The sequence below is a fragment of the Drosophila willistoni genome, unplaced genomic scaffold (genome assembly GCF_018902025.1).
Source record: "Drosophila willistoni isolate 14030-0811.24 unplaced genomic scaffold, UCI_dwil_1.1 Seg531, whole genome shotgun sequence".
In the NCBI taxonomy this organism is placed as follows: Eukaryota; Metazoa; Arthropoda; class Insecta; order Diptera; family Drosophilidae; genus Drosophila; species Drosophila willistoni.
In genome coordinates, this window is record NW_025814459.1 from 160062 (window position 1) to 181806 (window position 21745).

At 35.9% G+C, this 21745-nt stretch overlaps 1 protein-coding gene across 4 annotated transcripts in view; it reads right to left on the minus strand.

Moving 5' to 3' along the window:
• LOC6653350 (lysine-specific demethylase 6A) overlaps positions 1-21745 on the minus strand; it is a 213256-nt gene that overhangs the window by 147124 nt on the left and 44387 nt on the right. For 3 of the 4 annotated variants that reach the window (XM_047013058.1, XM_047013057.1, XM_047013060.1), the window contains exon 4: positions 420-595. In XM_047013058.1, the coding sequence (XP_046869014.1) occupies positions 420-595 (176 nt within the window). Of the gene's footprint in view, positions 1-419; positions 596-15548; positions 15640-21745 lie in introns of those variants that run through there. The other variant, XM_047013059.1, reaches the window with a different exon arrangement.

Here is a 21745-nt window from a genome sequence, read left to right on the forward strand (position 1 = left end):
GCAAACATCAACTCTGTAGCTCTTACTAGGAGGAGGTCACGTCGATCCAGACGGACGGACATGGCTATTTGAACTCGTCTGGTCGTGCTGATCGAGAATATATATACTTTATATGGTCGGAGATGCTTCCTTCTATGCGTTGTGCACTTCTGACAAAAATTAACATACCCTTTTTGCAAGGGTATAAACATTTTGCATGATATACCGGAGTCAGCGTGACGATTTACTTTTTCATTTCGTACCAAAATGTCTTTACCATATACGAATACATTAAATATACAATAAATTAAAAAAATAATGATAACAATTTTTTCAATTTGGCTGACCATTTCTTTTTTTGGATGACCAAATGATTTCAAACTTTTGGATAAAAGAGTTAAATAATTACAAGTGATAAAAGAATCATAATAAAACGTTACCTTGATGATTTCTATAAGTTGTAGCTGAATTACCAATTAGGGACAATTGAAAATGTTTTAAGGCAGTGGAATATTCGCCGTAAACTTTAAGCATAAGTCCTAATCGCAAATGAACTTCGCTCGCACATGTGAAATTAGGATTCAAATATAAAAGTTCTTGAAATGCTTTTGTTGCCCTGTAAAAACAACAGAAAAAACATTTAAATTAGAAAAACAAAATTATCATGCAATAAGTACTTAGTTTCCAATATTATAAAGAATAGTTCATCTATGAAACCATTGAACAGTGGTTGCGCCCATATTCTAAAAATCGAAAAATCCATCACAAACTTTTTTGACAAAATCCACACAAAATGTCTCATAAATGTCCAAACTTCTTGATGGCGAACCGGGTTTTTCTGGATTTGTAACGGGACTTTCTAAAAGTAGCATTGAAATCGCGAACACGTGTTCACTTTTGCATAGCTTAGCAAGCTTTATTTAAATCAAAGTTGCACTTTAAAGTGGTCAGACGTCAGATTTAGTGTTGAAGATTAAATTCATTAGCATGAATTTTGAAGTTTAAGGTATTTACTTACAATTATAAATAATTAACCAACTTATTGTTATTGTGAAATTAATGTATTTGATTTAATCTATTTTATGTGTTTTGTAAACGTCTTTTTTATGTTTAAGTGGAGTTTTAGTTGTGATCCCACAAAATTGAAATTAAATACAACTTTGTCGTATGTCATTGTAATTGTCTGGCTTTTAAGGTAATAAATGTGTTAAGTTTACATATGTGCCCAAATTTGCCAATGTAAGTATTAACCTTAATAAAGTTACGTAATGTTACATTTTTTGGGGGCTGCTTTGTCCTACAAAACATCTGTTTAGCGTATTGTTGTTTGGTTTCATTCATATATGCGTTTACATACAGCGTTGGATGAGGCTTTGATTCTAAGATGCTTTACAATTCTTCAGGCCACTGTCCATAAGGCTCTGAAGTAATAAAATTAAAACATAGCTTGGTACCAATCGGAGAGCTTTCTTTAACTTAAACTTTATCATGAACCTTCAAGAGTTATAACCAATACTAACTTAATGAATGGATTACTTTAAAATTCATACGCGTTAATTTTATGAATCAGAAATCGTTCCAATAAACACAGGTCAATTCTATTAAGGTCTGCTATCGACTTATTAGAAGACACAATTTAAATAATAATATTTACAATAAAAACAACAAATTAATATTTTCTGTGGGTGCACAGATGGGAGTGCGTGTGTCCAAAGCCATCCAATTATATATACATATTAGAGTTACAATCAACCCCTTACAGTTAAAATTTTAGCTCGATATGTCTACTAGAAGCATTTTTGGCGGCTCACTCCATATAATCGTAACCACTGTACATGAGAGTGAACGTCCAGTCCCTCTTAAATGGCAGTTCAAGTGGTTGACATCTATAACAATAATAAGAGATCTATAACAATAATTAGATCTTAGAGGCTAGATGTCTTCCCAACATCTGTAGCTCTTTTAATTCTAAGAAACGTTGCTGAAGAAAGTTTGTAAAAAAGATTAATATTTTAGAAGTTAGAAGTAAATGAAAAAAACATCCTTTTCGAAAAAATGGCAACTTTGATGAAAAACTTCCGGAAAAAATTTTGTATGAAACCATCGTGATAACTTAAAAAACTAATGATGCAGTTCGATTCGCAGGACCCGAAATAAGGTGAAACCATCGAATTTTGCCATGTCTTTTTTTCGACTATCACAGTGTTATTATTCTCACAAAAAAATACTTATAAATTAAAAATACTTCCATAACAACTCTAAAAAAGGGCTTAATTGTATTTTTTTTTAGAACTGCAGCTGAAAAAGTCATTTTGGGTTATATAACATTTATAAAATTAATTTATTTAACCATTATCAACATTTCTACAATAAATAAGGATGATGTAGGTCGAATGCATGAAGAAGAAATCGATATATAAGTCATATTTACATCATATGACAAACTAAAAAATACCCCCAAAATGAAAAATTTCAACTCGCTATAAAAAAAAAAAACGAGCTAACTTTGAAAAACCCAAATAGGGTTTTGCTATTCAATACTTGTACTTTCAGAAAAAAAAGGTCCGGTGCGGTTTGATTTTTGGTGTTGCACAGTGTAATAGGAATTTATTTTTAATGTTCCTACAATCCTTTATCAGGTGATATTTAGTAATTTAATATGTTAAAGTAAATTATGTTCCCTTCATAGAAAAAATTTCTCCAAAAAAACATTTTAACTTCATAAATTTACCATCGTGGCAACATTTTTTACAATAATTTTTCATCTGTTGCTAAATTTATTATACCCTTGTTTGTAACGCACAGAAGGATACGTTTCCGACCCTATATATTCTTGATCAGCATGAGAAGTTGAGTCGATTTAGCCATGTCCGTCCGTCCGTCGGTGCAAATCAACTACACGCCGCCATTTAGTAGCTATTGATATTTGAGCTTCCTTTAAACCGTATGAGAAAATCGACAGGTTCGGACCACAATATCGCTAAGTGCTATACGAGAAATCGGTGAAGCAGTAGGAGTATCTTTACCAAAATTTACTAATGAGATATTTTTACACGGAAGGCATTATATCCCAATTTGAATAAGATCGGATAAATGAAACATAAGTTACAGTCAATATAAATCGGCTCTGCTCTAACGATACCGCCACCCTACTACGTCATTGCTCGAATCAGCAGAAAACAAACATACACATACACATACACATAAACCGTATGTGTAAGCGTGCCAATTGCGGCGATGGCTGTGGTGTATGATTTGTCTAGGAAAGAATCTACACCCATAGATATTGTCGATACGTATCTCATCAACACTAATGACGAAATGCCACTAAAACTAAATATAAATTCATTTAAAATCGGTATTCCCATCGTATTCAGAAAGAGAAAATCACGGGGTAAAACAAGGACTGGTTCATCAACTGTTCCTATTCCTTTTTTCATTTGTTACTGTTCTTTCGCTGTCAATAAACTCTAAACTTACTAAACTTTTTGTAGATAGTGTGTCTTTTTTTATTTTGCACTAATTGTAGATAGTCTGTCTTTTGATTTTGCACTAATTGGCTTTACTAAAACACGGTTAAAAGCTGATTTTTTTGATGCCAAAGTTTTGCTCTCGAATTTCAAACATGATCGTCCTGGTCGTAGGTGTGGTGGAATTCTTATAGCAGTAGATACCGCCATTACTTCGGATCTGACAACGCCATCTGTTTGCAATTAAATTGAATTGCTTTCCCTGCCCAACATTACTTGATCAAAGATAGTCTGCTTGAATTTTCTCTAGCTGAATTACGTTTCTAATATGTCTGGCAGTTTTTATACCCTTGCAAAAAGGGGATAATTTATTTTGGTCAGAAGTGTTCAACTCATTGAAGGAAGCATCTCCGAAAATATAAAGTATATTTAAATTCTTGATAATCACGACGAGACGAGTTCAAATAGCCATGTCCATCTATCCATCCGTCCGTCCGTCCGTCTGGATCGACGCAAACTCCTCCTAGACTAGAAGAGCAACTGGGGGAACTTCAATGTATGTATGTAGAATCTATGTATTTCAAAAAACGATGACAACAGGAATATGCGAGAATATTAATGAGCTGCGGTTGTCCATGGGCTATCAAAATAAGATGGTGCCAAGAACGTCGTTGATGTCAACGAAATCGACCCTAACCACCAGCCCAAATGATAGGAAAACAATCATTCTTAAGGTCATTAATCAATTTCATGGGTGCGGAGATGACATTTCTTACGCACCTAAAATATTCTTCATACGTCCCTCGTGCTGCTGAAAAACTTATCGCTTAAAGTTTCTTTCGACAACGCATTAGTGCCTATTGTTGGTACAACTGTTCATTCAGCATTTTGTCCTAAAAGTTCTCGCATTCCTTTTATCCACTGAGAATTTGCAAGTCTTCAGAAATATATTCGTTGCCGTCAAAGTTGTTTTCGTAAACGATATAAGTACATAATGTATGTTAACTTCAAATATTCCCGAAAAAATTACTCACCGCATGCAGCAAAATAAAGGCATCTTTGACAAACAATAAAAAGGCATTCACTTGATTTATGCGGCGGTTTCAGACAGTAAGCTACAGAATGTCTTTGGCACAGGATCGAATATTTTTCGCTACTAGGAGTGGTGTAAATTGCGAAGCACTGCCTCTACGACGTTTCACAAAGGACAGCGTATTTAAAGTCTATCCCAAGTATGTTTCTTTTTGTTTGTTCTTTTTGTTAATGTTTGTTAAACGATGCATTCATTGTATATAGTACAAACTGATTTATTAAATGGAAATAAAAAAAATAAAAAAAAATAGGAGTTGTTCAACAACTCCACGTCTAAGTAAAATGAATGATTTGGGCGTACTTATGGACCATAAGTTAAATTTGAAAACCCATATTTCCACCACGGTCGCAAAGGCCATTAGTGTTCTGGGTTTCATCAAAAGATGGTCAAAAGAATTTGATGACCCCTATACAACTAAAGTTCTTTTTACCTCGCTTGTCCGTCCTATTTTAGAGTATGGATCTTGCATTTGGTCACCTCAATATGAGTCGCACCAGATTAGAGTAGAATCCGTTCAAAAGCAGTTTTTGCTATTTGCTCTTCGTGGCTTATGCTGGAATCGCAATGTCAATTTGCCTTCGTATTCTAGTAGACTTCTCTTGATTAACCTTTCGTCCCTAACTAACCGTAGAATTATGCTTGGGGACATTTTTATGCACAAGCTCCTAATTTGTGATATCGACTCGCCTGAGTTATTAGCTCAGGTAAATCTGTCGGTACCATGTAGACGGAGTAGACATCCTTTGATACCTTTATCCCTTAGTCGTTGTTCTTCTAACTATGCCATGCATAAACCTTTTAGGTTCCTCTGCTCTGATTACAACCTTCCCTGTAATCGGCTCAGAGTTTTCTATTAATATGCTTAAAACATCTATCCTATTCCATTTACAGTGAAACCTCGATATAACGAATCTGAGGGGGATCGCAAAATTATTCGTTATATCTATTGATTCGCTATAGGTACTGAAATGTAAAACCTTAGTCCTTTCAAGGGACTTAACAAAAAATTCGTTATATTGGGTTTTTCGTTATAACGAAGTTCGTTATATCGAGGTTTCACTGTAGTTAATAGATAGCTATAGTATTAATTTTGTTTGTCTGTTTTTTGTATTGTGTATTTGTCCACGCGATTCGTACCGTGCGTTATACGGCTGTACCCCTCGGTCGGTCGGGTGGGAGGTGGTCAGTTATCTGCTAGGGCTCGCGCGTAACAGGCTTTGTGCTGGTGTCGTAGGGGCCACTTGAACGTACTACGCATAGTATCGTCAACGTCCGCTAAACAAATTGATGAGAGGTTTTCAACCATTCTGACCTATTGGAAGTAAAATCGATTGGCCTCTGATACAATTCAGCTGTTGGAGTATCTTCGGCTAAAGTCCTCCAAAGTTTGCTAAAGTGGACCAAGTTCTTTCTTTATATGTGAACGACAGTCAGCATGACAAAAATGATGACACATTTCTTAAATACATGAAATATACATAAAATGGTGAATTCGTTTCCCTTTTTTTTAGGTACATCGCACTTAAAACACTTTCATTAGATCTTAAATAAACTCGAATAATTTAAATTTAAATAATCATTAGAATGAGTAGGCTTTAGGTCATTTTCGGGAAGACAAAAAATGAGCAGGTTGTCTGTGTAGCGCTTTTCCAAGAACTACAAAATTCTCTTATCAGCAGACTTTTCTAACCACTATAGAATTGTAAGGCCATACCACTACTTCAGCACTAAAACCAGTTGTGGACTGTAACTGGATAAAACGAAAGAAGGCAAACACAGCTTACAACTCCAACTCCGACAAGCGTCAACAGATTAGTGGAAGAAGCATCGTTCAAACACACTCAAATTGCAGTGGCAAAAGCTAGGTCTGAAAAAAAATTTAGAATAAACAAGACTTCACTTTTCAGATTCAATAGTGATTTTCTTGAATTGGCACAACAAAGCAAGTGCGGCCTAGGAGGAGTTTGCGTTGATCAGTTTTCTAGGTAGTTAATCATTTGTTCTTTTTATGCTTTGAGTTGACCCAAGCGGTCTCCAATTTCTTGTTTCATTGTTTTTCGCCGCAGATTCTCTTTTAAACCCAACAAAGTTTAACCAATGGGCAATATATAATGGCTCCAGGGTCACCTAAGTGGTAATCGGCTTGCCCTGCATTCAGAAAGACTACCAAAAAAAAAACGATGTCAAGCTCAAAAAATAGATATTGCCTTTGCGGAAGTACCATCAACTGCAGTCCAAAACCCTTTATAATAATTGCTGTTAAAAATTGTGAATGAAGATGTCTGGGTATTCCTGCTACGCCGTCTATCGTGCGCTCAGCATGATCTCCAAAACTATAGTGTCTATCTCTGATGCTTGTTAAATCACAAAGTGTGGCGAATAAATTCCTATGTTCTACCAATCTTACTGACATATGCGGGCTTCAACTACATCCCCGATGAAGAGATCGTCAAGGAACTGAGCTCGCAAAAAGTCACTACTATCCATAAGTTCGTGAGAAACTAAGAAGGCGTTTGCAATCCAAGTGGAGTCTTCCTCCTTACCTTCGAACTGTACAACCTCCCAGCAAAAATTGACATCTCGTGGCATTAGGTCAAGATCCGAGAAAACGTACACAACCCAATGAAATGCAAAACCTGAAAGCTTCTTGGACATACTGCCATACATTGTGGAAATGAACCGCTTTGCTTCAATTCCTCTCAAACTAAATAGGTTAATTGATCACTAGAACATCCATCCTTCTCCCGGCAATGCAATAAATATCAGCAACAAGAATAAATTCTTAAAATGAAAACAACAAACAAATGCACAATAAGGGAAGCCGAAACAATATACAATTCAACAATTGGACCAAAAACTGTAAATGCCAATCTCATTGGTTTTAATAGTTTAATAAAAACATTGGTCTTGTAAATCAAAAATAAGATTATTTTTTTTAAAACTTCAAGAGAAAAGAAATTTCTTTTTCATTAATCCCCAAAATTAATATTTTAAATAAACTACCTGTTGATATTCTTCAATTATTTTTATATTCTTTAATTTTAACTACATCAATTATTTTTATTAATATAATTCATCCTTTAGCAATAGGATTAACTTTATTAATTCAAACAGTTTTAGTTTGTTTAATTGCCGGTTTAATAACTAAAAGATTTTGATATTCTTATATTTTATTTTTAATTTTTTTTGTAACTTTTACTCCAGGGTAGTTATCGCTGCAAATTCCCCATACGAATTCCCCATAACAAAACAGTAAAACAAAATGGGTGTCGATAACACCGCTCACCCACCTCCCTTTGCGTAACAAAAAGATCAAAAAGAATCAACCGATAGCCTGCAAACTCAGCTGTCTTATTAGTTAAGCAAAACCTAAAGAACCTCTTCACTTTCTAATTCCGAACATTCCAACTCTTGAAAAATTTTCGGTTACTCGTTTTTCTTAGAAAATGCAAAGGTAATCGGAGTTTGTTTTTGCGTATTTTGTCCATGTTACTGCTTCTTGGGCTTTGTAATCTGTTTTTTCTTAGTTTCCATGTTAGTTTTGCTCGTGGTTTGCTTCAGCGTGGTCAAAATGGGTCGAGGACAAGATTTGCATTAAAATTGCATCTCGAAAATCGGAGTGTAATGGAAATTGGAAGACTAATCGGTAAAGCCCATTCCACAGTGCATAGCGTAATCCAAAATAACATTAACACTGGTGATTTGGCTGCAAAACACAAATATGCAGGAAGACCCAAGATTTTGACACCTCGGGAAGAGCGAAAAGTCGTGTCGACCGTACAAAAAAAACCGCGGATTTCGTCGACTACATTTTGCCAAGAAATTGAGGAAAGCACTCAGCAGAAAATTTGTGCCCAAACCGTACGTAGTGCTGGGTTACATGGTAGAGTTGCACGCCGAAAACCACTCATTTCAGCAGTGAATAAAAAATAAAGAGTTCGTCAAACTTCACCTAGACAAGCCGGATTCGTTTTGGGAGTCCGTCATATTTAGCGATGAGTCTAAATATAACATATTCGGACATGATGGACCTTTCAAAGTATGGAGAAAGGAGAATGAAGCGTTGAAAGAAAAAAACCTTATTCCAACCGTGAAGCATGGCGGTGGCAATATAATGGTGTGGGGGTGCATGGCAGCAGCTAGGCCTGGACAATTGGTTTTTATTGATACAAAAATGGACAAGCACTGTTACAAAAATATTTTGAATGAACACTTAATGCCAAGTGTCGAAAAATTGGGGCTTGATCGGAAGAATTTCTTGTTTCAACAAGACAACGACACCAAACACGCACCGTATTTGGTGCAAGAATGGCTGTTTTATCATTGCAAACAGTTAAAAACGCCACCGCAGTCACCAGATCTAAACTCGATAGAGCACGTTTGGGATTTACTAGAAAGAAGAATTAGAAAACATAAAATTTCATCCGAGGACACTCTTAAAACGGCTCTAATGACGGAATGGGAGAAAATAGACGCAAATGAGACTTACAATTTAGTAAAAAGTATGCGAAGACGTCTACAAGCTGTCATCGGTGCTAGGGGCGGCCATACCAAGTTTAATACTTGGTACGCAGCAAAAATTTGAGAAAATAGGCTTATTTTGTAGAAACTAAAAATTGTCAGAATAATTGCTGTGCGTAAAAATGTGCCTTTTTTTAAAGTTTTTTCCATATGCCAAAGAAGGTTTTTTTTGTTTTTATGTTTTAAATTAGTATTAGGAAACTGAATTTTCAAAATAAAATATAAATTTTTGTTTAAACTTAAATATTTTATATGTATATATAAAGAATGTTGAAATGTTGTACTGACTGTAGTTGTAAACTATCACCCTAACTATATTTTACAAGCACTGGGTACTAAGGCCTTCGGCTTAGACGGCTTTAGAAAACTAAATCCATACACTAGCCAGGGATTCTAATCCGGGATCTTAATGACTGGGCCATAGGCAGCAGCAATTTTCAAAATAAAATATAAATTTTTGTTTAAACTTAAATATTTTATATGTATATATAAAGAATGTTGAAATGTTGTACTGACTGTAGTTGTAAACTATCACCCTAACTATATTTTACAAGCACTGGGTACTAAGGCCTTCGGCTTAGACGGCTTTAGAAAACTAAATCCATACACTAGCCAGGGATTCGAATCCGGGATCTTAATGACTGGGCCATAGGCAGCATCTACAGCCAAATCGATCTAGCCTTGTCTGTCTGTCTGTCCGTCCGTCCATATGAACACGCAGATCTCGGAGAGTATGAAAGCTACAGCCACCAAATTTTGTATATAAACTCGTGTAGAATGTAAAGTGATGAAGTTTATTTCAAATTTTTGCCACGCCCCTTTTTGCCCCCGCAATTAAATAAAACCGATTTTTTCAAACACTGTACTAACTGGAGACACCAAATTTGGTATACAGCTGCGAACGTAAAAAAAGAACCACTTGCTGAGGTCATGTGTTCAAAGGATTCTTGGCTTCAATTTAAGGCTCAAGGAACATGTGAATACGTTTTTGAATGTTTCAATATTTACTACTAATGGAAGCAAAAAAAAATTTAATAATATCCAACGTATTCAACGTTTTTCAAGGATTTTCTTCAAATTCCCAAAAAATACCCGAAACTAAAAATAGCACCACTTGCAGTATTTGCCAAAATACCGTCATATTTCGCAGAATTACATTGTAAAAAACACATCAATAACAGTCCGTGGATCGAAGTCAATTTTAAAAGCATTAGCACTAAAAAAATCCAAAACTTTTAAATGTAATACTAGGTCGGGGAAAACACTGCTCGTTGCAAAAACGAAAACTCATCCAAAACCAGGTTTTTGAGAGATAATCGTATTGCTAAGTTTGAAAATTGGTTGGTAGTTCCAAGAAAATGATTCGAAATGCGATCAATTTCAAACAGAAGTCTCAAACTCGCTTCGACTTTTGAACGCGGGACATATGTATTCCCAATCGCCTTAAGTTTGCCAAAATATAATTAGAATTGGCCTGTCCAAAAGTAGAGACACGTGCTATGGACTGATGAAAGCTAAGTTGTCATGTATGGTGGAAATGGCTCTAGAGTATACGTCTGGCGTCCACATAACTTTAAATGCACCCTGAAGACTGTTAAACATGGCGAATCCAGTGTCATGATATGGGACTGTTTTTATTATTAAGGTGTCGGTCTAATATAGTGCGTAAAGTCGTCTATGGATCAGCATGTTTATGTAATTACCTTGGAGACGGTGATGCTACCATAGGCTGAGGATAATATGCCACTTATACGGGTCTTTCAACAGGACAACGACCCAAAGCACACCAGTAAGAAAGCGAGGCAGTGGTTCTCAGAAACTTCTCTAAATGTAATAGAGTGTTCGGCACGGTCACCAGGCCTAACCCCTATTAAAAATCTGTGGTCTGACATTAAAAAGCAGTTGCTGTTGCCAAACCAACAAAAATAAGACGTTTCGGGAGGAGTCCTGGAAGAAAATACGGGTCAAACGCTGTCAAGACCTGGTTAACTCAATGCTAAGACGTTGTGTAGCGGATTTTGACACTAAGGGCAACGGAACGAAGTGTTGAGTTTTTAATTTACTAATATTTTTAATAGCTAATCATAACATATTGATGAATTTTGTTTTTTTCTTTTTTTTTCATTTTAACTAAATATTTAAAAAGTGGTGTTATTTTTAGTTTCGGGTATTTTTTGGGTATTTGAAGAAAATCCTTGAAAAACGTTGAATACGTTGGATATTATAAAATTTTTGTTTGCTTCCATTAGTAGTAAATATTGAAACATTCAAAAACGTATTAACATGTTCCTTGAGCCTTAAATTGAAGCCAAGAATCCTTTGAACACATAACCTCATCAAGTGGTGCTATTTTTAAGTTTGCAACTGTATGTATATACTTGCTCTGTAAATGCGCACATTTTGTCTGTGTAAATTTGCCAAGAAAGCTTTCCTGGTCCGCTCTTGTATATATTGTGTTCTATTTACCCGATCAGATTGATTTTGGGAACTACTGGGAACGAGTGCTTAGATTGGTCAGGGAACAGTCCTGACCTCAACCCTATCGAAATGTCTGGAAATCGAAAGCCACAATGATTGTTTGAATTAATGAAAACGATTGAAAAATTGCTTTGATGATATAACGGCGTTATATCTGAATTATTGTGTCAGCTATTCAGCAGCCAAGCTGTTGTTGATGTTGTCGAATTTAAGCGAATAAAAGCAATTTATGCTTTCTACTTATATTTTTGTTTGTTGGTATTTTCAGGATCTGCAAAGCCAAAATTGTGCGAGCTTGTTGTCAATTTCTTTTGATATCCTTAACGAACTCTCAGAGTGTTGTATCAGGTTTTTTTTCCACCGCTTTTAGAACTTAGAAACAATTTCGCCAAGAAAGCTTTCCTGGTCCGCTCAAGAAGCTGTACATACATACGCAAAGAAGCTGTACATACATACATACACTTGCCAGAAAAACTATCCGTACATGCAAGTATTATATAGAAAATTTAAGTTTACATCGGATAATAACAGCGATAAAGTTATAATTTGATAGGTCTGTTTTATTATTATATTTATTCGATATTTTTTTTTTGATTCTCACGATATTTTATAATTCTTGTTACACGAGAAGCATTTTTTTTAAATTTAAAATGAAAATGTGGCAACATTGTAACCTAGAAAAAGTTTCCGTACGCATCGAAAAGGGGGCATATCCCATGCTATCAGCTGATCTTTATTAACTGTATTACAGTTACATTATAGTTTGTGGTATTTTGTGGCGTGAATACATGACTTTTAAGATAGCTTAACATATAAAAAGTTCGAGTATTTAGCATGGCACCCAAAAGTAAGGAAATTACTCCAGACGAATGGAAATTTATTGAAGGGAAGTCTTTTCGAGAAATTGGAAAAATAATAGGCAGGTCCCATTCCTCTGTCCAGTACGTGGTTAATACCTTCGAAAAAACTGGCTCCATTCTTTCAAAGCCACGTTCTGGGCGCCCGAGCAAGCTGTCAGATCGTGAAAAACGGATTGCAGGAAGTAAAGAAGAATCCTCGAGTAACTGCCTCGAAATTAAGCGAAAATGTTAAAGATTCGTTTGGTAAAACCATTCATGAAGACACTGTTCGCAAAATATTGAAAAAAGAGGGTTATCATGGCCGTGTAGCACGTAAAAAGCCCTACATATCAGATGTCAACCGAAAGAAGCGAATGGATTTTGCCAATGACCATGTAAATAAGCCTCCAGAGTTTTGGGAAAGTGTTTTATTTTCGGACGAAAGCAAATATTGCATATTTGGCATAAAGGGAAGAAAACTCGTATGGCGTAAAAGTGGTACTGCTTTGAATAAAGAAAATTTGGCGCCCACTGTCAAACATGGCGGAGGTGGGGTGATGATCTGGGGGTGTATGGCGGCCGAAGGAGTGGGTAAACTCGTATTTATAGAATCCATTATGGACCAATATGGATATTTGGATGTTTTAAAGTCCAATTTGAAACCAAGTGCTGAGCAGTTGGGGCTGGGAGACGATTATTATTTCCAACATGATAACGATCCCAAGCACACTGCGCACAATGTTAAGCTCTGGTTGCTATTTAATACCAAAAAAAGGCTAGATACTCTACCACAATCACCAGACCTTAACCCCATCGAACATTTATGGGATTTGCTGGAACGCAAAATTCGACAGCACACCATAACTTCAAAGGAAATGCTCAAAAACGTCCTTTTGAGTGAACGGAATGCTATTACCAAAGATGAAACATCCAAATTGGTAAATACGATGCCCTGTCGCCTTGCAGAGGTCCTTAAGAGGAAGGGCTATCCTACGAGCTACTAAAGCTCAATATATTATACGATTTTTGAATATTTTTTAGGTTTTTATTTTGTTGTACGGATACTTTTTCTGTTCCTTTCTTATGAAGTTTTTTGTTGTTTGCTAATTTTAATTTAAAATAATAGAATCGTGTAAAAACGAGTTAAATATATTGGACAATAACTATGTTGAACATATGAATAGCAATTTCATACTTTTAAGTTTATTAAAGCACAATTTTTTTGATAAATTGTTATGTTCTCATGGTGTACGGATATTTTTTCTGGCAAGTGTATGTACTTATAGTGTGCCACTAAAGTCACCGTACTCTTGTTATATTTCCACAAATCACCAGGTAACTTGGCCAAATTTTTGCTAAATTTAAAAAACTTTGAAGTAGGCAAACAAAACAATGATTTTTCGTTTAAGCTGCAAAAGAAAATTATTTATTTTTAATTTAAGTTTGATAATATTACAACCAATGTAAACATACTCAAATATTCGCCTCAACAAAAGTCTACGTACTCTTAATTTCTTGAACTGTCTGACGCCAGCGTTCTTCTTAGAAATAACGGGGATTTTTGAAACATGTGTGCAGAAATAAGTAAATTCATTATAGTTGGCGTGCTTTGCTTGAGCTGGACAAAATTTTCGATTTTAATAGAAAAAATGCCTCGAAAAGAGGTATCACTTGATGATCGTGGAAGAATCCTGGAACTCCACACAAAGCAGCAGAAATCCTATGCAGAGATAGCTAAGATAATGGGTAGAAGCAAATCCACTATTCAAACTGTCATTGGGCGATTCAGATACGAGGGGCGCATTAAAAATAACAAAAGATCCGGCCGGCCACCTGCACTTTCTGATCGTGACAAGCGCACAATTAAGCATTTGGTGGACAAAGATCCGTTTTGTAGCGATTGACTTCTGGCGGAAGGTCATTTTCTCAGATGAGTCAAAGTATAATATATTTGGCTCAGATGGGTGTTTCCGCGTATGGAGGACACCAGGAGAAGCCCTTAATCCAAAAAATACGATTAAAACCGTAAAACACGTCGGCGGTGGTATTATGGTTTGGGGCTGCATCCGGAGTCGGAAATTTGGAATTTATTGACGGAGTGAAGGACCAATATGTATACATTGACATATTGAAAAAAAATTTAAAGGGCAGCGCTGAGAAGCTGGGAATAGGTTTCGAATTCTACTTTCAGCAGGATAACGACCCTAAGCACAAGGCAATGAACACCAGGCTTTACCTCGCGTACAACACTCCACACCTTTTGGAGACGCCACCACAGAGCAATCCGATTGAACATGTGTGGAATATGCTGGAACAAAAAATTAGGAAGCACCATATTACCAACAAAAACCTCCTGCGAGAGGCATTGTACCAAGAGTGGTGCGCAATGGATCCAAATTATATAGAAAAACTGGTGATGTCAATGCCAAATCGTCTCAAAGAGGTGATTAAGATGAAGGGTTATCCCACTAGATACTAAGTTTAAAGTTTTCATAAAAATAATGTTCCTTATAGTTAATAAGTTTATATTGGTTTGTAAGAGTACGTAGACTTTTGTTGAAGCAGATATTGAAGTTCCGTTTGTTTTGCATTAATAATATTATATCAAGTTATAAATCTTACTATTTTTTTTTCATTATTTAAGAGAAAATATATTGTTTTGTTTGCCTACTTCAAAGTTTTTTAAATTTAGCAAAAATTTGGCCAAGTTACCTGGTGATTTGTGGAAATATAACAAGAGTACGGTGACTTTAGTGGCACACTGTATGTATACTTTTAGAAAAAATGGTCCGTTGCGAATTGATTTCGACAACTTACAATTTGTCTCACAGTGTTATCGGTAAAATTGGTTAAGGGATTTCGATGTAACATCCATATGTTCATATGTACATACATACATGTACATATGTAAATAGGTTGAAGGTTTTTTCAGGGATAAATGCATATTTTATTGCCAGGATGAAATTTACATATGTATGTATTTTTTTTTACCGATAACACAGATTTCCACTATATACATATATACATACATACATATGTACACAAATGTTGGTAATAATGTCTTACATTTAGTCAGAACTATGTACATATGTACATATGTATCTAGATCATCAAATATATTCATGTTCCTTAGAAATAATTAAATATGGAAATCCAGTTCTTATGTACCTTTATTTTGTTATTAAAGTAGTAATATTTTTCATTCCGAAATTACTTGATATATAATTTAATCAGACCACAACACAATATAAGCATGAATGTATCTACATACATAAATACATACATATATAGTTTCAATTTTATTACGTAGTGTTTATTCTTTCATTCAGGATAATAAAATAAAATGTTTTACAATTACATATAACGCGCAAACTGGTACATAAGAATACATTCATATAATATTCTATCCATAAATATATATGTATATGAACTCAAAGCTAATTATCACATATGTATGTAGGTAATTTTTGATAAAAAAAAAAACTGGAATAACAGCAACTTTTAAGCCAGATTTCCACTAGCTCCATCTCATGGGAATGGTTGGGATTTACGGTGGTTGTGAAATACCGATTTCCACTAGCACCATCCACCATTTCTTAACTGCTTTTTTTACAGCTGCCTTAGGCAGACTTGCTGTAAAATGCAGCGAGAAAAAAAAACATTTTTAATTTCTGCAATTGATTCAAGTTAAAAAAATCTATTTTTTTCATATAGTAGTATAATTAGTAACTTGTAAAGTTTTATCGAAAATTATATTATCCATATCATATTTAACACCTTTGAAATGCAATAAATACATTTTTTGTAGGCCTATGGCAATGTCGAAACGCAAAACAAATACATTTCCCGAACTTGGTCTTACACTTACTAGTATTTGCAAATCGAGTGGACCAAGCATCGTGAACAAATGGACTTAGTGCAAGCGAAAAAGCACGAAAAATTTATTAATAAAAATTAAAAGGTGATTTTATTCACATAAACGTTATTTTTTACAAACTTCAAAACAAAAATATTTATGAATTTATATCAATGCGTACGCCATTACATATGTACATATGTGTATAATGATACTAGGAAGTACTGAAAAGAAGTATCAGTTTCATTTCTTTCGTTCTCATTTGCTTCGATTTGTCTTTGCTTTCGTTTGTTCGGATTGATGCGTTAAAGAACTGCAAAACAGAATACTTTATATATGGGTATATATGGATATATGTACATCGATGTATGCTTTACATACAAGCATCCCTTCAGTAGCGTTTTAACTAAATTGAACCTGAACATAATACATGTATTGCATTTATGCAATTGCATTTATGCAAAACATGTATAACGCCCGATTCCCACTGAGAACCATCCGCCATCACTTTGATGAGAAGATGGTGCATACGGATTTGCCGTGCCGAAATTTTACCAACCATCCAAACTAGACGTTTCTTTCTCAGGCCGTTCAATTAGCCTTTTTATCAATATTTACCCAATTCAACACTAAAAATTTGTCATTAACTAAAAAACATGTGCCATCCACAGCAGGGAAAAAATTTCTGTTTGATCTGGCCATGCAGAGTTTTAATTTGTCAAAGATCGATTTTGCATGGTATTTCCGACGGCATCAAACATTTGAATTTAAAACTATATGTATTTGTTTTACGTTCAACAATAAAAAATTGTCTGAATTGTTTATATGTGTATTTAATTGTTTTATTTTTTTTATTGTTTACAACAATACTGCAGATGGGTTCATAAAAATGTATATACAGGGGCGAGGCACATGTGGATACATGTTTTGATACTGTGACTTTGAGTGGCTGTAAAACCCACAAAAATGCATTAATCGATTCCAAATTTTTAACAAAAATCCACTAATAATAGATAAAACGAAAAACAAAGAATTTTATTCATTATTCCCTCCTTAGCTCGAATTATCCATAAAAAACTTAAAAATGAGCATGTATCCACATTTGCTCGTATAACAAAACTTGTGGGTTATACTTATACTTTGCTCGTATAACTTTTTAATTCAATTGCCGCCGCGTGCAGACGTGTTTTTTAGCGCACTCACTCCTCAAACTTAAGTATAAAAAAAGACCGCGTTTGCAAAAAATAACAAAATTGTGTAGTACTCTCAGTCGCCTCTGAGACGCCTATTCACAATCATATTGCTATTAGATTGCTCTAATAGCAATAAATACTAAGTTGCAACAACAAAGTGCGTAATTTTTACAAAAGCCATATCCACCAATTTGGTACCAAGTTCTCTCGATCCCCATCAGCAACAGCTCCAAGAAGTAATTGTACAACAACAACGTGAGCGTCGACTCTCAGTCCAACGAAACAACGCGTACTTTTCGGTGGTGTCGCCGACCCCACTGAATGCTATCGTACACAATAACACTGAAAGTGTAAGCCACTCAGCAATCAACAGCAATTTACCGTGGAGAGAGCAGTGTGCTTCTCCATCAATATCGATAGCTGGGTCACCGATTGCACCTACCAGCACCGTCAGCTCGTCCGATGTATTGACCTGCCTGAGATAAAGTTAAATCGGCTAGACCACCCCCTTTATACATCCGTGGAACCAACTGCAGCGCCCTGATATCGAAGCTAGTAGAAACAGTAGGGGCAAAAACCTTTGTTGTAACCTTTCTCAACAGGGGTAACATTAAAGAAATTAAATGTCAAACCCAAACTGAGGACAATTTCCGCGTCATCGAAAAGTAATCCGTAATGCTAACATCAACTTCTATACCTACCAACTGAAAAGCAGTAAAGGGCTCCAGGTTGTGTTAAAAGGGGATTGAGCATCAGTCCCAACTCAAGAAATACCAGACGCGTGATTGGCCGAAAAACAATTTGCGGTCAAGTCCGTTGTCAACATCATCAACAGGAACAAAGTCGCACAACCGCTCTTTAAAATCGAACTCCAACCAGATGCAAAGGGGGGGTCCAAGCCAAATGAAGTGCACCCAATCTAAAAATCACCGTATAAGAGATACCAACCACCGCAGTGTAAAAACTGAAAGGAATACAACAATTGTAATCTAAGGTCAGTGTGTGTTGCCTGCGGCAAACATCATAAATGGCATATGCACCAAGGACAGAAATAACGTACTAAGACTATGCAGTAACTGTGGAGGGAACCACACGGCCAACTACAGAGGATGTCCTGTCTTTCACGATCTTGAATCACACCTAAACGGGCGCAATCCCCCAACTGGACCAAAGGTAACCTACAACGCCTTCAAAACCACACCAGGGGTATTCTTCGCCAAGGCTGTTAGATCGTCTAGCATGCCTGCTACAACCAGCCCTAGTGTATCCTTCGCTAGCGTGCTCCAAACGGAGCCCGCGAAAGAGACCCCGTCGCTTCACCATCTACAGAATTCGCCACCTAGCGCATCAGAGCTTGGCCAGCAATCTCACTTAATCAAAACATGGCCACTTTTATAACGTTCATGCAAAACTGCATGCAGAAACTGATCAAAACCTGCTTAACCAGAAGCTTATCGATAGTAAATAATGGCTTCCCTCAAGTGAAATCGACGTCATGCTGATTTCGGAAACACATTTAACATTAAAAAATAATTTTCAAATTCCTAAATATGCCTTCTACGCAACAAACCATCTAGACGGAAAAGCTCATGGCGGGACTGGTATCCTAATCAAAACCCGTATAAAAACTCGTTCCTCAACAGATTTGAAACACAGCTCCTACAAGCAACTGCTATAGCTGTCCAAACCAGCTGCGGCAACAAAATTAAGAGATTAAGGAATTTTTTAAATATGTGGTCCCATTGTAGTGGGCGGATTATCGTAGCGCGACAGTTGCTTCTTTAGCAAAGCCCATGATTTTCGACCGGATTTAGATCTGGGCTTTGATCCGGACACTGCATCTTCAGAAAACTTTGATTTTCGAGCGATTCCTTTACAATTTTGGACGTGTGTTTCGGATAAGTCTATAAGTTTTGTTATACGAGCAAATGTGGATACATGCTCATTTTTAAGTGTTTTATGGATAATTCGAGCTAAGGAGGGAATAATGAATAAAATTCTTTGTTTTTCGTTTTATATATTGTGGGAACTTTAACTCTCTCTCTCTCTCTATGATCCACTATTACCTCTCTCTCTTGGTTCTAATTAGTATATATGTATTTAGTATATTTGTGACAATCAAATCGGCCGCATCGAAGCGGGAGAATATACCTGTGTTTATGAATTTGGAAGTAACGTGTTTCATTGGAAAGTACCGGGTTATTACATTGGCGACGAGGTAAAAAAAAAACTATTAATTAAAAACAATATAGCGAACTAGCAAATAAAATAGTAATAATATAGTGAAAAAGGAAAAAAAAGGAAAAGAGAAACATTAGCAATATATAAATGCAGCGTGACTGTACCAGTGCAATTCCAATGCCTTGCTACGATCCGTTAGTTTTTTTTATTTCTTTTCTTCCTTTCGTTTTGCGTTCTCTGTGCTTACGAGTTTAAAGAGAAAAACAGAAGGAGAAATTGTTTTTTTTAAGAGAAACCCTAAAACGGTGTAATCATAGTAGGCATAATACACATACATACGTACGCGTATGCATGGACAAAAAAAAAAAGTCAAATGCATTTTTCACTCATAATAAAAAAAAAAGAGAAGAAAGCGAAAAGAAATCTGACAAATGTCAGAGGCGAAATGACGATTAATTATTAAACAAATGTTTAATAAAGAAGTATCTGACAAAGGTCAGAGGTGGAAACCGATAAGATATTAAACAAATGTTTAATAAGAAGAACTATCTGACAAAGGTCAGGGGCGAAAAGCCGATAAGGTGTTAAACAGATGCTTAATAACAAAAACTATCTGGCAAAGGTCAGAGGCTAAAAGCCGATAAGAGATTAAACAAATGTAAAAAAAAAAAAAAAGTCAAGATATTATCTGACAGTGGTCAGTGGCAGTCTGCCGATGAAAAATTAATAGAACAAATGTTTTGGGAATATTCGATAAAACGCAACTTGCTCGATAGAAGCATTTAATGAATGGTTGATTTTTGTTTTCAGACAAAACATCTATACTTATTCGCAATGACCGAAAGCGTCATAAAACCTTTTCTGTGTGAAAGTTTGGCGAACGCATTGCTCCAAAATGAATGGGAAAAGTGGCTGCGCGCTTTTAAGATTTATCTGGAAGTGGAAGAAGTCAAATCTGTAATTCAAAAAAGAACAAAATTGTTACATTTGGATGGTATCCAATTGCAGACGGTTGCATACGCATTGCCGGGTGCCATAGTAGAATTTAACGAGGCCGATCAAAATGATGTTTTTTCTGTGCTAGTCGATAAACTGACAGCTTACTTCTCACCCAAGCAAAACTCGACTTTTGAAAGACACCTTTTTAGGAAAATCTGTCCTGAAGAAGGTGAAACATTTGGGAAGTTTATTTTGCGTTTGCGCCAACCAATCCAAAAGTGTAATTTCGGGTCTACGAAAGCCGAAATAGAAGAAATTTGTTTAAAAGATAAAATCATTGACATCTGGGCTAGTACGGAACTAAAAAAGAAATTATTGGAAAAAGAACAAACTTCAAGCGAAATCATCGAAGCCTGCCAAGTGGACGAGGAAATAAATAAGCAGTCGCAGCTTATGCACTCGAAGTCATTGCCAGAAATCATAAATAAAATCATTAATATAAAATCAAGGAAAATTAATCAGAGTGATTGTGGAAGGTGCGGCCGTCAGGACACAAGGAAGATAGTCAGATGTGCCCAGCACGCCACCGATATCAATCAAGCAGAACCCCGAGCTGATTGCATCCTTCTTTGTAATTGAAAAAGGACGGCAGTCACTGCTGGGACGGGAAACAGCAACGAAGTTAAATGTTCTGCGAGTTGAACTACCGGTTAACAACATTGAGATTGTGCCACCATTTCCCAAGTGGAAAGGTATTAGTGTGAAACTAACAATAGACCCCTACGTTGATCCTGTGAAACAACCAATGAGGCGTATTCCTGTTGCGCTCGGAGAGAAAGTCAATGCTAAGTTGGAAGAAACCTACAATCTGGACATTATTGAACCGGTCAAGGGTCACAGCCCGTGGATCTCTCCAATGGTGATCGCGTTCAAAGAAAGTGGTGATATTCGAATATGTTTGGATATGAGGCAAGCCAACCGTGCGATTCTTCGTGAGAACTACACGGAAATTTTCGGAAATTTTCCAACGACGAATGGAAGAACTCTTAGCACCATGCAACAACGTGATGAATTATATCGACGATGTAATAATTTTTGGAAGTAGCAAAGAAGAGCACGATAAGGCCCTGGAAAAGGTTCGAAGCGTTTTCAATAATAATAATGTTCTTCTAAACAATGAGAAATGCATTTGGGAG